General features: G+C 37.9%; 1 protein-coding gene across 1 annotated transcript in view; it reads left to right on the top strand.

Moving 5' to 3' along the window:
* Nucleotides 1-15,924, top strand: part of Lemd3 (LEM domain containing 3) — a 45,581-nt gene that overhangs the window by 16,302 nt on the left and 13,355 nt on the right. Inside the window, exons 2-4 of the mRNA XM_057758001.1 lie at nucleotides 5,483-5,520; nucleotides 8,441-8,507; nucleotides 10,713-10,780. Coding sequence (XP_057613984.1) covers nucleotides 5,483-5,520; nucleotides 8,441-8,507; nucleotides 10,713-10,780 — 173 coding nt within the window. The remainder of the gene's footprint in view (nucleotides 1-5,482; nucleotides 5,521-8,440; nucleotides 8,508-10,712; nucleotides 10,781-15,924) is intronic.

Consider the following 15,924-nt stretch of genomic DNA (forward strand, 5'->3'; position numbering starts at 1 on the left):
GTTAGCTCCAGGGTCGTTCGTGACGAGAATAAAGCTAGGAGGAGTTTTCGCAGACTGGAGATGACTCTTCTGATTTCAGTATATGTTAAGTGCGTATGCTGTGGAATGAGCATGTATTCAATAGGGCCAGGAAGAATTGTCAAATTTTCAGGAAACAAATGTGTAATTACTGTAGCAAAAAAATGTCCTGCCTTGTTCGCTGTCCTTATTTAGATCCGTCTGGCTGACGTGACATTCAGAAGTGCTTGCCACACAGGTGCAGCCTCTTCAGCTGTTGGAAACATTCCCTCTTCTCCACTCTCCCCTTACATAAAACCCCCTAGTAATAGCGATGGGATTTGCAAACTTGAATATCTCTATATAAAGAGATACAACTCAGACCTAACTGGTAATTGAGGTGGTTAATGTTAGTGCTTAGATAAATGTTTCCTAGGACTCAGCGCTAGTGTAAGGTTATAGCTTCGGAACTGTAAACCACTGCCTCTGAAAGCCCGAGTCTGGACTCACTGCTCTGCAGAGTGAACTGAGAGGAGGGCTTCTCTTGGTTTAAAGTTCTATAACTAAGTGTGGTAACTGGCGTAGAGCAGGGACTTGTTTGTAACATCTTGTGTTGAAAGATAAAGCTAAATGATGTATCACAATACTGACTCCAGAGGTTACAGCTTCGAAAAACTGATGTCACGTGGTAAATGCCAAAGCAATCCTGTGAATGCGGTGCTTTCGTCAGAGAGGGCTGTGACTAACTTCCCGTGGTCGTTAGGGAACACTCTTGAGAGCATGTATCTCTCTCCCTTCATTGCAGTTAGAGAATTTGGTGTGTTCTATTGTTTACTTTAATTCCAAATACATAGGCTAGAAAAATGTCATGTACGCTGAAGCTAATGGTGTTGGTTTGAGAAAGCTGGTGCAAAGCACCAGTTGCCCATTTCCCTGGTCTTTTAAGTAGATATTTATTCAGTAAGTGCTTAGGACTCTTAAAATTACCCAGAAGGACTTGTTCCGTATTATACCTGCTTTATTATGTGAACTAGATAAGAAATGCTTCTAGTTTTCTGAAGTTTCTGTCTTCAAGTAAAATACAAAAATGTTTACAGTCCTACTTGCTGACCCTTAAATTGTCTTATAGTCTGACTCAAGTTTCTTACTGCTTGCTGCCCATCCCACTATAGAATATTCTGGCTTATTTCCATCCCAGGAGTAACAGACCAGACCTGTTATTTACTCCCTTCTAGCCTCTATGTACATGGCTGTTCTTTCTGTGCCTGACCTTCATATTCATATTTCAGATATTCCCCTGGTGTGTTCCCTTAGGTGTCTATTGAAATGCAATCTTAGGGTGCTGTTCTCTGATTATCTTAGTAAATAGCTTCTTTCCATCCAAAGTACTTAGACCTATCTGACCTGCATGCATTTTTAGCATATCATTTATTTCATTTTATTCATTGTTTATTGTCCTTTTGAATCTCTGTAGAACATAAGTACCACAAGGGCAGGGATCATAGTTCATTCCACCTGTCAACTTGACACAAATCTAGACATACCTGGGAAGAGGGAGTCTCAAGGGATCGCCTCTATCAGATTGTTTTGCGGGCATGTCTTTGGGGTCAGTTTATTTCTTTTTTTTTTAATTTTATTGATTTTATTGAGCTCTACATTTTTCTCTGCTCCCCTCCCTGCCTCTTCCCTCCCCTTCAATCCTCTCCCATGGTTCCCATGCTCCCAATTTACTCAGATCTGGTCTTTTCCTACTTCCCATGTAGATTAGATCTATATATGTCTCTCTTAGGGTCCTCATTGTTGTCCAGGATCTCTGGGATTGTGATTTGTAGGCTGGTTTTCTTTGCTTTATGTTTAAAAACCGCTTATGAGTGAGTACATGTGATAATTGTCTTTCTGGGTCTGGGTTACCTTACCTCGAAATGATGTCTTCTAGCTCCATCCATTTGCCTGCAAAATTCAAGATGCCATTATTTTCTGCTGTGTAGTACTCCATTGTGTACCACATTTTCCTTATCCATTCTTAGGTCAGGAGGCATTTAGGTTGTTTCCAGGTTCTGGTTATGACAAACAATGCTGTGTGAACATAGTTGAGCACATGCCATTCTGGCACGATTGAGCATCCTTTGGTATTACTGAATCTTGAGGAAGGTGGTTTCCTAATTTTCTGAGAAATCACTACACTGATATCCAAAGGGGCTGTACTAGCTTGCATTCCCACCAGCAATGCAGAAGTGTTTCCTTTACCCCACAACCTCTCCAGCATAAGTTGTCTTCAGTGTTTTTGATCTTGGCCATTCTTACAGGTGTAAGATGGAATCTCAGAGTTGTTTTGATTTGCATTTCTCTGATGACTAAGGATGTTGAGCATTTCCTTAAGTGTCTTTCAGCCATTTTAGATTCCTTTGTTGAGAGTTCTCTGCTTAGGTCTGTACTCCTTTTTTTATTGGATTATTTGTTCTTTTGATGACCGTTTCTTGAGTTCTTTGTATATTTTGGAGATCAGACCTCTGCCTGATGTGGGGTTGGTGAAGATCTTTTCCCATTCTGTAGGCTGTCGTTTTGTCTTGTTGACCGTGTCCTTTACTTTACAGAAGCTTTTCAGTTTCAGGAGGTCCCATTTATTAATTGTTTCTCTCAGTGTCTGCTGTTGGGGTTATATTTAGGAAGTGGTCTCCTGTGCCGATGTGTTCAGGTATACTTCCCAGTTTCTCTTCTATGAGGGGTCAGTTCTTGATTACCCATTGGAGTGGTGCCATCCTTGGGTAGGTGCGCCTGGGCTATGTATAAGAAAGGTAGCTTGAGTAAGCCAGTAAGCAGCATTCCTTCATGATCTCTGCTCAGGTTTTGCCTCCAGATTCCTGTGTTGAATTCCTACCTCTGACTTCCTACATGATGGTCTGTAACCTGTAAGCCAAATAAGCCCTCTCCTTGAGTTGCTTTTGGTCAGTGGTTTATCACAGCTATAGAAACTAAACTAGGGCACATATTTGATTTATTCAGTGGCCATAATTAATTGTCTAGCATGTAATACTCAGTGCACTGATTTCTTTACTGGCACTTCGTGGCCCATGTGGAGTCCTTTGAAAGGCTATTAGTTGGTTTGGTTCAGTTTGGAGAATGGCTTCATGACTGACTGTGTCCTTGGGACAGAAGTGTGAATCTGGGAGTGCTTGGCACTGTCGCTGTTCTGGGGTACAACTGAGACCTTTAATTCCTTCGGTTCTCCTAGAGAAGAGACCAGCTAATACAGTAATAGAGTTCTGCTGCCAGACACTTTTGAAATACGGTCTTGTTTACAGTTGCCAGGTTTCTTCATATTGTTAGATAGGTCACGAGTGATAAGAATATGTGTGGGTTTTTAGAAAGGATAGTTCTTTTTCTCCTTAAAGACCAGACAGTTTCAATGAGGTGTATTGGCGTTTTAAAAATAATATATTTTTTTTATTTGAGGGAAAAAAAAATGTGTGAACATACTTCTTTCATAAACTTGGGAACTTCATATTTTTTTTAATTTACAGAATTGCTGTGCTTGAATAGAATTTCCTTTTAAAACTTAACCATAAGGCTATATTTTATTCTTAATATATTGGCATAAAAACTTCTTTGACCTTTGACTCAAGGTCAGAAAGAATTTCCCCTGTCTTTAGATGTACCAGTTCTCAGTTTTAGTTTTGAAGCACAAATTTAGGACATAAAGACAGCAGTATTCAACGACAGTTTTCCTCCTTGTCTTCTCTGTTACTCCATCCTCCTGCCTTCCTGGTCCTTCCGATACCTCCTCCAGCCAGCACTTTCACGACAGGGAGTAGCACGGAGTAAGTGTGGATTTAACCTAGACAGCAGGAAGCCTTTCCAGCAGCACTGCCTGTGCTTGGCTCCTTTCATACAGGTGGGAGAGGCTCAGGGAAGAGCAGTCTGGTGGCAAATCACTCCTGATGTACATGCAGTTCTGCCGTCAAGACACATTTGAGCTGGTTTCCCATTTGATGGGGGCAAAACCATTTTCATATCAAGTGGAAAAATTGCTATATCAGGACTTTCTTCAAAGACTTTAAAACTCATCTTTTCAGGACTACATGTTTTTTTATGTTTCAAGACTTGCTTTTTCTTCATAAAATTACTTATTTTTTAGTATTACTTGACCAATTTATTTTAAGATTGATAAAACAGTTTTGGTAGTATATTGAACTTTATATAGCTTTATCTTAGTATTCAGATTTAACACTAAAAATTAATGCTACTAAAAAGTAGTTTTGTAATCCATGTGTTTTGATTTTTTTAATTTAATATTTAAGATTTTACTTCTTTTTCCTACTCTGTTTTGAGAACTTCTAAATTTTCTATCTTTCAAAAATACTTCTTTCCCAGTATCAATACCTTTTTTGTTGTATAGAGGAAGGTTGTCTAAAAGACCATTTGGAAAATTTGATATCAGCATGTACTGTCTGTCGTTCTCCCCCCCCCCCCCCCCCCCCGCCGCTTTTTCATTGTAACTCATCAGGATGGTCTTGGACATGAACTTTCTTAGAATCAGGCAGTTCTGGTTCCTATGGAACTTCCTGTTTTCCCAGATAAAAATAGAAAAGCACCTCAGAAAGGAAATGTGGTCAGGATGAACTATGTTAGATCAGTTGGACTTAGCTGTGGCCTGGATTATATAGTATATAATCTGAATAAATTGTGTAAAAGTCTTCAAGTGTCTGTGAACTTTAAATATGTTTGTATATAGTAAAATAGGTGATATAGGAAGAAGTTCTGGGTAATTGTGAGAGGTATTCTATATTTAGCATTGTAATTTGGCACTGTATTTGGAGATTTTAGGTAGAGGCAGGTTACATGGAAAATACTATAAATTCCCTTTATAATACTTGATTGTCAAATACTGACATCTAATTGGCAACTGCTTTCTTGCCAATTTTTCTAGATGTTAGCAAAAAATCAGGTTTTTCTTTGTATTAGATGTTTAAATCCTAAAAGAATTACTTAGTTTTAAAGCAACAAGTTAAGGTAGAAACATGATACAGTTGGTAATAATAAAATGGCTGGTATATATGGAGAAGCTAGTGAGTGACAGCTGAGACTGTGGCAGGCATTTTACAGGGACAGCCCGTTTAGTCCTTGCCGCAGCTGTGTAAGGTGTGTGCCGTTGTCACCCCTCCTTAACGGGAAGGTTATGGAGTGACCATTCATTAAGTTGAGGAGGTATTACTAAATACTGGTATGGAGATTTGAGTCTCTGATTCATCGCACCAGAACTCTGGCCTTCAGCTGTGATGCAGAAAAATGAAGAATTAAAGTGAGAATGGCTAGCACGGTTGGTTTTGTTACTTTCCCAGCCTTCCACATCTGGTTTGTTTACATCTTGTTTGCGTATGTTCATTGGTTTAACAGTATATGCTGGCTTCTCAGGATGCTTGTTGAGGAGGATTTAAATTCTTGAGTGATGCTAATAGTTCTCTTTTTTCTTTCTTTTCCTTGATAGTAAAAAACCCCTTTGATGAAACATTTGGAAAAATACAAGTAAGTAAAAAATCATAATGCTTATAATTTATGTCATGCTTTAAGTGATGAAAAGATTAAAGTGACTATTTCCTAAGAAAGTAACTTTAAGGCCCTTTTAGTTTGAAGCATTATGTTTTCTCATTCTGGGTATTCCTGCCTCTAATATACCTAAGTCTGACCTAGAGCTCTTCCTGACAACTGAAGTGTTTATTACTTCGCTATAAAGACAACTGCCCCATCAAATGGGAGTGGCATACCATCCCTGTTCTGATGCTTATACTTAAAAGTATCCCTTGTTGTTCTCAGTTGTCTGATATCTTAGCAAGTTTTTTCTTTTGTTCTCATTTTGTCTCATTTTGGATCTTTGTTCTGTTGGTACGCTGACCCATCAGGAAAGCAAAGGTCTGAAAGGGAAGTGGCAAGGCCTTTTAAAGACTCTTCTTCAAAGGGTGATGTAATAGCAGTAACCAAAGTTTTATTACATCAGAGTATTTTTGCTTTTCATATCATAGACACTTCGGTATTTAGATATTTAAAACTGATGTTTATATTATAGTACATAGTTCTCTGCTGATTTTTCATTATAGGAACTGACCATTACATAGATCTGTATCCGAAAGTATTTGTTTTAGTCAGGGCATGTAATAAAGTACAGTCAGACCTGTAGAATCGTATTTCAGATTGCAAGGAGTGGAGCTTTGGGGTAATTTTGTTCAGTATATGCTGTAGTGAAGACATTTGCTTGCCATTAATTTGACAACTGAGTCTGTAAAATGTGGTAGTGTCATAATTGAGGCTTAGTCCAGTGGATTCCAGGAACCTTAGGAATACAAAACTATTTTCTTTAGTATCTTTTGTTTTTCTTTAGTATCTTATATTATCACAGATTCAGTGTAAGAATCTTGTTGGGTTTCAGCCCCAGCTTTTACTTCTTGGCTTTTGATTTTTTTTGAGTTTGAATTATTGTGTTTCTTTTTTTCTGTTTTTGTTTTTGAGATAAAGTCTTATAGAAGTCAACCTGGCCTTACCGTTATTCTCCTTTCTCAGTCTCCTTATGCTGGGATTACAGGTATAAACCAGTGTTCTCTGCACTTGGACTTTTTAATTTTGTGTGGAGATAGGAATTGCCTTGATTCATAATGACATAAAGATGAGGGCAATAAAAGGGTGGTGTGGCCAAAAGCTGAGGAGCAAGCAGTCACCTCTAGAGTTGAATACTTTGTCTGTCGTCATGCCATAATCTAAGGAAATGGGGTGAGAATTTGGAGCTTTTTATGAATTAGCTTCTTCCTGTGTTCACAGATCATAGGTGCACAGACAAAATTATGTTCTCATAGTGTGTAAACTTGTTTTCTTGGTTTCCTGGACATGACTGTGGGGACAGAAGGAGAGATGCAGTGTCACGTCTTTTGACATGTATGTGTCACTTTGCCACAGTCTCCACCATCTCACCGCGCCTGGACTGCTCGTGGGCATGTTCATCCAGCAGCCCTGTTCTGTCAGTCATGCAGACCCTGCTAACTATGACCTTGTGTCAGTGTTAGACTCTGTTCCCTTCCTCCTCATCCCTGATACTGATCTCAGCTGCAGTTCTTTTTTGTGTGTTCAGACTACTTGATAGATCCCATAGACCATGCCGCGTTTTCTCCAGCTCCTTTTTGCCTTCTGCTCAGCAGCATTCCTGTCATGCACAAGTCTGCTCTACTTTTCTCCTCAATTTTCACAATAAAGACAAACTTATTTTTCTTCAGTTTGCTCCTGTTTATGTAAGAAATGTAACCAGTGCTTTCATGGTTATGTACCTCTTGTGCTGTTCCCTCTTCTTGGAATGCTGGTCAAGCCTTTTCTTCTTGTGCTGGCCAGCTCTAATGCTCTGTTACAAAGATGGGCTTTTGTTTACCCACTCCTCTCTGTTTGCATTGAACTTGGCAGCTATAATGTGACTCTGCATGGTGGTGGTGCTGGTCTTGAGAATAGGAGATACCTTGTTTGTGTGTCTCACTTTGCTTTGAAAAAATAGTTCTTCACTGTTTAACTTCATTGAATGTTTCATGTTAATGGTTGGTAACTGTATATGGGGTCATCTTGAAAGTCTAGGACAGGATGTATGTCAAAAGAACAATATGCCATTCCTTTAGTTTTACATCAGTAAGTCAGATTAAAATAAGCCATGGAGAGTGGCTCAGCAGCTAACAGCGCTTGTCAGCAAGCATGACAACCTGAGTTTGAACATACACGGTGGAAGGAGAGGAACAATTCCTGTACATTGTTCTCTGATGTATATGGGGTATTCCCCAGTGTGTGCAACCCACGTGTGTGTACACAAATTAAGTCAGTCAGTCAAACACGGAATGTAACCTGCACGGAAGAAAGACAAGAACTCTCTCTTGTAGTGGGAGCTTCCTCCATCTCTCTCTCTCTCTCTCTCTCTCTCTCTCTCTCTCTATATATATATATATATATATATATATATATATACACACACACACAATATATGAAAAGGGTTGCTTTGATGGCTGGGAGGTTATTGTGTGTGAAATCCTATTTTGTAGTTTCTTTTTTCTAAAATGAATTATTTTTAATTATGTGTACATATGTATGTGTATGTGGGTATGTGCACTTAGGTGCTGCTGCCTGCTGAGGCTTGAGGCCTCAATTCCTCTGGAACTGGAGTTACAGAAGGTTGTAAGCTGCCTGACGTGGGTGCTGGGATTGACCTCTAGCTCTCTGGAAGAAAACCTCATAATCGCTGAGCCACCTCTCCGGCCCCCTGTACCAACTTAATAGTCCTCAAGAAAGTAAAATAATTAACAGTGATGATAAGATTCTTTAAAATATAGTAGCTATTGTTTCCATATAGGTTTGTCTTTCAGATTATATAGCTTTAACCATTTTTTTCTTAGAATTGGTTTTTCATAATAATATTTTTTAATTTTAGGAAAGTGAAAGAAATCTTCTGACGAGCACATTATACAAACTTCATGACCGACTGGCCCAGCTTGCAGGTATTTTTTTTTTTTTTTTTTAACTTTCATTGGCTCCCAAACCATTTCTAAAATTGGTGTGTGTACACGTTGTGGAAGTGGTCTGCCTTAGTACAGCCATATTTATTCAATAGTTTTCTGTAGAGAGTTTTAAAAGAAATTTGTACAGATGTAATTAAGGCTATTTTTCTGCTTGCCATATATGTTTGATATATGTATATTGTATAAACAGTAGCAAATTCTGAAGTCATAGATAGCAGTTGAATTGGACAGGCAGTAATTAATTAGAATCTCGGATTAGATACAGAGGTGTAGATTTTCTTTTGGCTTAATGCAGTTGTCATTCCTATAGTTAAAGTAAATATAGTATTCTATTTTTCATTGAATTCTTCTCATATTCTGCTCTCATTAGGTCTACTAGAGTACTCAGGTATCAACACATCTTCAGTCTGAATAACTGAATGAAATTATTAAGTGGGTTCTTACTGTGTTTAATATTTGTAAGCAGTATCTGCATGCTACTGTAGCATATCTGCTTATCCAGTTCAGTATGGACATTATTAACATTTTATCTGTAATCTAAAGAAGTGTCTTTGGACAGGAAACATAAAAGTCTAGGGGACAGATTGGTGACTTCTCTTAAATGTACTTAAGATTCTGACGTTTGTTTCCCATGTCTTATCTATTTTGATCTTTGGGTCCATAGTTTTGCTCGTTGTTTTAGGTTTAGAATTCTGTGCACATCATTAAATGCTTTTTTTGTACCGATTGGGTTGCCTTTCATTTATTTGGTATGCTTTAGCACCTGGAAGTAGGGTGATGATATTCCATGACTAAGAAATCCTGATGTTGCTAACTTAAGCCTGCTGGGCTCTCCATAGCGGTGCTATGTCGTATAGTCTGCGGCTTACTAGATCAGCACTCAGAGATTGCTTTTTAAAGATGTAGATTTCCTTCCTCAGAGTGGGCATTGGCAAGTTTTTTCCTATAAAGTGCCTCATAGTAAATATTTTTGGCTTTGTGGACTAGCCTGCCTCTATCACTACTATTTTATTTTTGCTATTACATGCAAGTAACCATAAATAGTATATTGATCAATTAGCTTGACCATAGCCCGGTGAGACTTCACTTATAAATAGCAGCAGCAGGCCACATTTGGCCCTCGCCTGTGTCTGCTGACTTCTGGGTCTGTGGAATCTGAGTTTCTGAGGATGCGTTGTAGAGCTGGAAAACCTGTTCATCCAGCAGCTACCCCTTCCCTTGTCTAACGAACGCCCTTACAGCCTGGCTCCTTGAGCAGACTGGTAAGAACAGACTTTCATTATAGAAGGATGTGGCAGGATTTTACTTTAGTCGCTATATTTTTGTGTTGTTTGTTTGTTTGGTTTTTTTGTTTTCTGTATTTTTTGAGACAGGGTTTCTCTGTGTAGCCCTGGCTGCCCTTGAATTCACTCTGTAGACCAGGCTGACCTCGAACTCAGAGATCTGCCTGCCCCTGCCTCCTGAGAGCTGGAATTAAAGGCCTATGCCACCACACCCAGATTATATGTTTAGGTTGAAGAAGGTATTTTTAGACTACTTGAAAATAATAGGGCAGCAAAAACTTAGAACTAAAGTTTTTTATGAAAAAAATTATCTCTAGTAGCCAACCACATATAATCTGGAAAAAAAGCTTTGGATTTTCTTCAGTTAGATTAAAGAAGAAAGTAATTTTCTCTAACTTTTATAATGCACCCTTTATAAAAAACTAAGTCACAGGTTCATAGGTAGAAATTCTGGCCTACTCTCACTGTTGATCTGTGTTAAACAGTACTCAGGTGTGCACTCCTGCCAGCGGTGAGCTTGATTGTGCTCTGAAAGCAGATGTGGCTTAGTGCGGAAGTAAGGTTAGCGCAGTAGTAAATTCAGACTCCGTTGAGTCATCGGTGTGTAAGTTAGCGAATGTTTCCCTTTAAGAATAACCAACCTTCAGAGTAATGCCGTGCCTGCATTGCCTTACAGGTCAGAACACGAGAGGAAGGTATTCTTAGTAGGCCAAAGTTCATTTAACAGTAGTTGCTGGAACTGTTTCTAGAAGATATGAGTAACGTTCATCAGTCTTTACTGATTTTATATATGTGTGTGTATGTGTGTGTGTAATTATATCATTTGTAAAATATTTTAAATTTTAAATTCTCTTTTTTTCAATATTGTACTTATTCCAAATTAGTATGTTAATCTTTTCAGGAGATCATGAATGTGGCAGTTCCAGTCAAAGGATGCTTTCTGTCCAAGAAGCAGCTGCATATTTAAAAGTAAGCAGTGAAATCAGAATTTTAGCCATATTTTATATATAGCCATACCATTATCAAAAATATTAAGTATTTGATTACTTTAATTGTACTGCTTAGGGCATAGTTTTTATATCTTTTATAACTTTTTTTATAAATTTGCATTATCTACACTTTGTCATTTTTCATCCCTAAGTTTAGCCTTTGTCTGTTTTCTTCATGTTACTCTACGTGAATGGTTCTCAACCTTCCTAACACTGACCCTTGTGAGGACCTCAGCCATAAAATTATTTTTATTGCTACTTCATAGCTGTAATTTTGATACTGTTATGAATTATGATGCAAGTATCTGCATTTTCTGATGGCCTTTGGGTGTTGTGACTCACAGATAACCAACAATTACTCTTGTACATTTGTTTACATACACATGTGTTACTGGCTAGGTTCCTGGTAAGAGAGAACATGTGGGTTTTTTCTTTCTGAGATTGTGGGCATAAAGTTGATTGAAGTGTATTTATATCTAAGGATATAAAGGCAATTGTTTTTCTAGTTCTAATTCTGCTGTGGATTTGGCAAAACAATGTCATGGTTGTTTTGGTGGTGAATAGTGCATAAAATGGATTTGATAATAGAAGTGTAATTAATGTAAAGCTCTAGAGCCCCTATTCTGAATGCCTGTCCCAACTGTAGAAGTCCATTGAGTTGTATAGGTTTTGTGTATGGTTAATTTTGGTGTGCTTTTTTTTATTTGTAAATTTTTTTAATAGTGAAGTTTATGCAATTACAAAAAGCAGTCTTAACCATTTAGTGTCGTGTAAGGAGATATAATAAAAGTGGAAGTTTTTAGTTTTTTTTTTTTTTTTTTTAAGAATACTGTGTATCAAGAACTGCACATAAATGTGTAAAGAGCATGATAATGGCTGGGCACTGTGACACACGCCTGTGCTTGGAGCTGTTTGGTAGACCAGAGCAGGGAATGTACTTGGAGCCCAGGTGTTGAGGACAGCCTGGGCAGCTTAGTGAGACCCTGTCTTAAACAGAGCAAAAGGTGGGAGGGAAATTTAGATAGAATTAAGATAGGTGGGGAACATGCAAGAAAGCAGGCGAGCAGCGAGGCATTTGTTTATCTGCTCTAGATGGGTTTGCTCTCAGGGGACTAAGAAGACTTGTAGGTGAGATTTTCTGAGCTGTTCAACTCATCCTTCAAAGTAGTTGAAACATAATAGAAGGGAAACGCTGTTCTGATTTGTGAGGGAAAAACAGGATTTAAGGACCATCCTGGAAAGTTTTATGACTGTCCAGTTCCTTGCAGATAATCCCATAAAGATCCAAATGCTTGCAAATGAAATGTGGTCCAGCCAGCTTGTAGATTGTTGTGTGGGTTCAGTGTGAACAAATGTCATTCCTCCTACTCCCCCTCTTCAAATATTATGGTTTTAAAAAGTAACATGAGAGAAACCCTGTCTCAAACCAAAAAAAGTACCATGAGTTCTTTCCTGTTAATCTTTTAAATGTATGTGCAGTACAGTATGGTAGCTGTATATACATTGTCACATATCCAATCTCTAGGACATTGGAATATCTTTCTCCCTCCTATCCTTTTTAGTCTGTGTGTACCCTTAAGTCTAAAGTGCGTTCTTTTACATAGAAGGCAGTTGGATGCCTTTTACTCATTTAGCCATCCCAGTGTATTGATTAGGTTGCTTCCATTTTCATGTGAAGTCTGTTATTGATGGGAGAGACTTAACTTTTCTCCTTTTCTGTTTCTAATTACTTCTCTCTGTGTGGAAAACTTGTTCCCCTCATTCACTGTTTTCCCCTCATTCAGTCTCTTTTGTAATTTTTTTGTAGTGAAATGCTTTCATTGCTTTTGCACTTCTTCTCTTCTGACTTTTATGTTATACATATTCCTTAATATGGATAGCTCTTTACATTAACTTTTTTTTTTTTTTTTTTTTTTGGATTTTTGAGACAGGGTTTCTCTGTAGTTTTTTGGTGCCTGTCCTGGAACTAGCTCTTGTAGACCAGGCTGGCCTCGAACTCACAGAGATCCGCCTGCCTCTGCCTCCCGAGTGCTGGGATTAAAGGTGTGCACCAACACCGCCCGGCTACATTAACATTTTTAAAGCTTTTAAAACATAATTTTTTTAATTTGTATGCTGTAGTTTGAAGTGATGTATCACCATTATACAGTGTTTGTATTTATGTGTACCTTTATAAGTGAGTTTTAGATTTATATGCTTTTATGTTTCTGTTTGCATCTTTTAATATTAAATGCCTTTTGACTTTTCTTGTAAGGCAAGTTTAATAGTATTCAACTTTGCAACATTTTTATGGGAAATCTTTCTTAGTTTTTGAAGGTTAGTTTTCTGAATATGATATTCGTAGTTGGTAGGGAGTTTTCTTCTTCCTCTTTCAACACTTTGCATATTTCATCTTACTCTCTTAAGATTTCTGCCCCCCAAAATCTGTCAGTGATTATATAGGTTCTCCTATGCAATGAGTAGCTTTTATCTTTAGATTTTTCTTTGCCTTTTTATAGTAATAATAGTGGTGTGTGTGTGTGTGTGTGTGTGTGTGTGTGTGTGTGTGTGTGTGGTTAAATGTGCATGAGGGAGGCTAGAGGTCAACATTGTCTTCCTCAGTTGCCTCAATTGCTCCCCTTCTTATTTTGAAAAACAGGGTCCCTGAATCTTGACCTCCTCGCTGGTTCACCTTAAGCTGTATGACCAGAGAGCTCCAAGGCTCTACTGTCTCTGCCTCCACAGGTTTGGGGTTCTAGGTGCATGTCGGTACACCAGGCTTTTTACGTGCGTTCTGGGGATCTGAATTCAAGTCCCCATGCTTATTATGCAAGCAAGCACTTCACCAGCTGAGCCCTCTCCCTTCTCCCCAGCCCCAATGATGATGTCTTTGGATGTGCTCATGTATAGGTTATTCAGAGCTGTATTTCTTCTGACTTGTTGGGTTTCTTCTATCTAAATGTCTAATTCCTTACTCATATTTGGGGAGTTCTGGCTAGGATATTTTCTTTTTCTTTTCTTTCTTTCTTTTTTTTTCCTTTTTTTCCATCTTATGTTTCCCTAATGTCTTCACTTTGACCTTTTTTTTCTTATGAATAATATCAAATGATGGAGTTACTGATTCTTTTTTTTATACACTTGAACATTTATAATTAATTTTCAATTAATTTTAATAGTTCTGTTATACATCAAATGTGGACTGTTTTTAATTTAATTCATGATTTATATGTGCATTGCAGAAAGATGGAGTAACAATGTAATGTGATCAAGATTAGACCTAGATTCAGATTCTAACACTGCATATTTGTACTATCTCTTAACTTTTCTGAAGATGCTCTGTTGAAAGTGAAAATTTTTAAAAGTGTATTTATATATTTGTACGACTACGACTATTTTACTTGCATTCATGTCTATGCACCATGGGTGTGCTTGCTGTCCTTGGAGTTCAGAAGAGGGTGTTGGATCCCCTGGAACTGCTGTTATTGGGGGTCGTGAACTGCCTTGTGGATGCTGAGAATTGAACCTGCGTCCTCTGGAAAAACAGCCAGTGCTCTTAACCACCAAGCCCTTTCCCTGACTAGAGAGGGAACTGTTAATGTCTCTGAAAAGTGTTGGGACATTTCAGTGAGTATATAAAGAACTGAGAGCTTAGTGCCTGGCTCTTACTGTAGCTTCCTCCCAGATTTTACTTCTGTGTTTGCTGAGAAAGGTTTCTAGTGATAATGATGATGGTTTATTGTAGCTCAACTCTGGTTTGTTTGCTTGTTTATTCATTTATTTTTATCTTGAACTAGGTAGAAGTTGCCATCACTTATAGATTATGTAATGGTTAATAGATTGTTAATAGCCAAAGAATCAAAATGTTGCAAGAATTTTTACTGAAATCAGCATGGGCTCTGATCATACAGCTCAGCGTTGAGAGTAGAAGAATTGGCAGTAGGAATAAAGAAGGGATTGGATCGAGGAGGTGTAAAGAGACATACAATAAAATATTTCAACAGAAGGGCAAATCTTGTAGAATTCCGTGTGATCAGATGATTCCTCAGTGAGATCATTGAAAGGATTTTACAACAAGACTTAAAATTGACTTCTGTACTCTAAAAACTAAAGAAATGGGGTGGTATTTGGAAGTGGAATTTGACTTGAAGGGGCAGGGACTTGGCATGAAGGCTTTTTCAACCTTTCTCTTTCCCAACCACTTGATTGTAGCTGCTCTTTAGCAGTGCTGTGAGGCTCGAAGAGGTGGGGAGGAGCCCAGAGTTAGGCTTGGCAGCAGCAGGGTGGAGAGTGGGGTCTACTGAAGTGCGTGTCGGCGCTCACCGGAGTCGTGATCTGACTGCAGTAAGTCATGGTATCGATGAGCTAGCTGGAGCTTACTGTGGTTTCCAGGATTATTTTATACTTTACACAGCTGGATTTTGTTGGTGTTAGGTTTGGTCTGGTCTCCTTTTTATTGTTTGTATTGGCTTGTTTTTGTTTTTGCAGTGATGGGGATGGAACCCAGTAGATGAAGTCCCGGGCTTGCAGATGCTGAGCAAGCACTCTCGCTAAGTTCTATCCAGTTCTCATTTCATGTTACAGATCGAGGATCGCACTGTTCTGTAGTTTCTAACTCTGTAAACTTTCACTGCATTTTATAAAAGATTCTAGATTCCATTTCTTAGAGTTATTTTCTTTAAATATTTAATATTCATCTAGGTTTATGAATACATATTTGTGTTTATTAGTCTTTTTTGGGAGTTTCATTTTCAGGTCTTCAAGTGTTGTGAAATACACGATGGCTATAATGTCATTTCTAGAGTTCAGATAGTTGCCAAAAATACCCCCAGAACAAACAAAAATCACTTAACAAGATTTTTTTTTTTGCTAAAAACAAAGTCTCAAATTCTAGATAAGTTTCAAGTATTTCTTAAAATAGTGTTTTATTTTCAATATAAAATTACTATCATAACTCACATGAAAATTCAAGGGAAAAAGGTTTTAAATTGACTATAGAATGGTAACAGGTAGCGTTTTGTATATCTCTCTTTAGTCTTTTAAAGTGTATCTTTAAAATTAATATGACTGCAAATATCTCCATTTATAAATATTCATATATTTACATTTAAATTAGTACATTTGCCTCTGCCATTAAATGGCTTAAGT

The sequence above is a fragment of the Chionomys nivalis genome, chromosome 25 (assembly GCF_950005125.1).
Source record: "Chionomys nivalis chromosome 25, mChiNiv1.1, whole genome shotgun sequence".
Lineage (NCBI taxonomy): Eukaryota > Metazoa > Chordata > Mammalia > Rodentia > Cricetidae > Chionomys > Chionomys nivalis.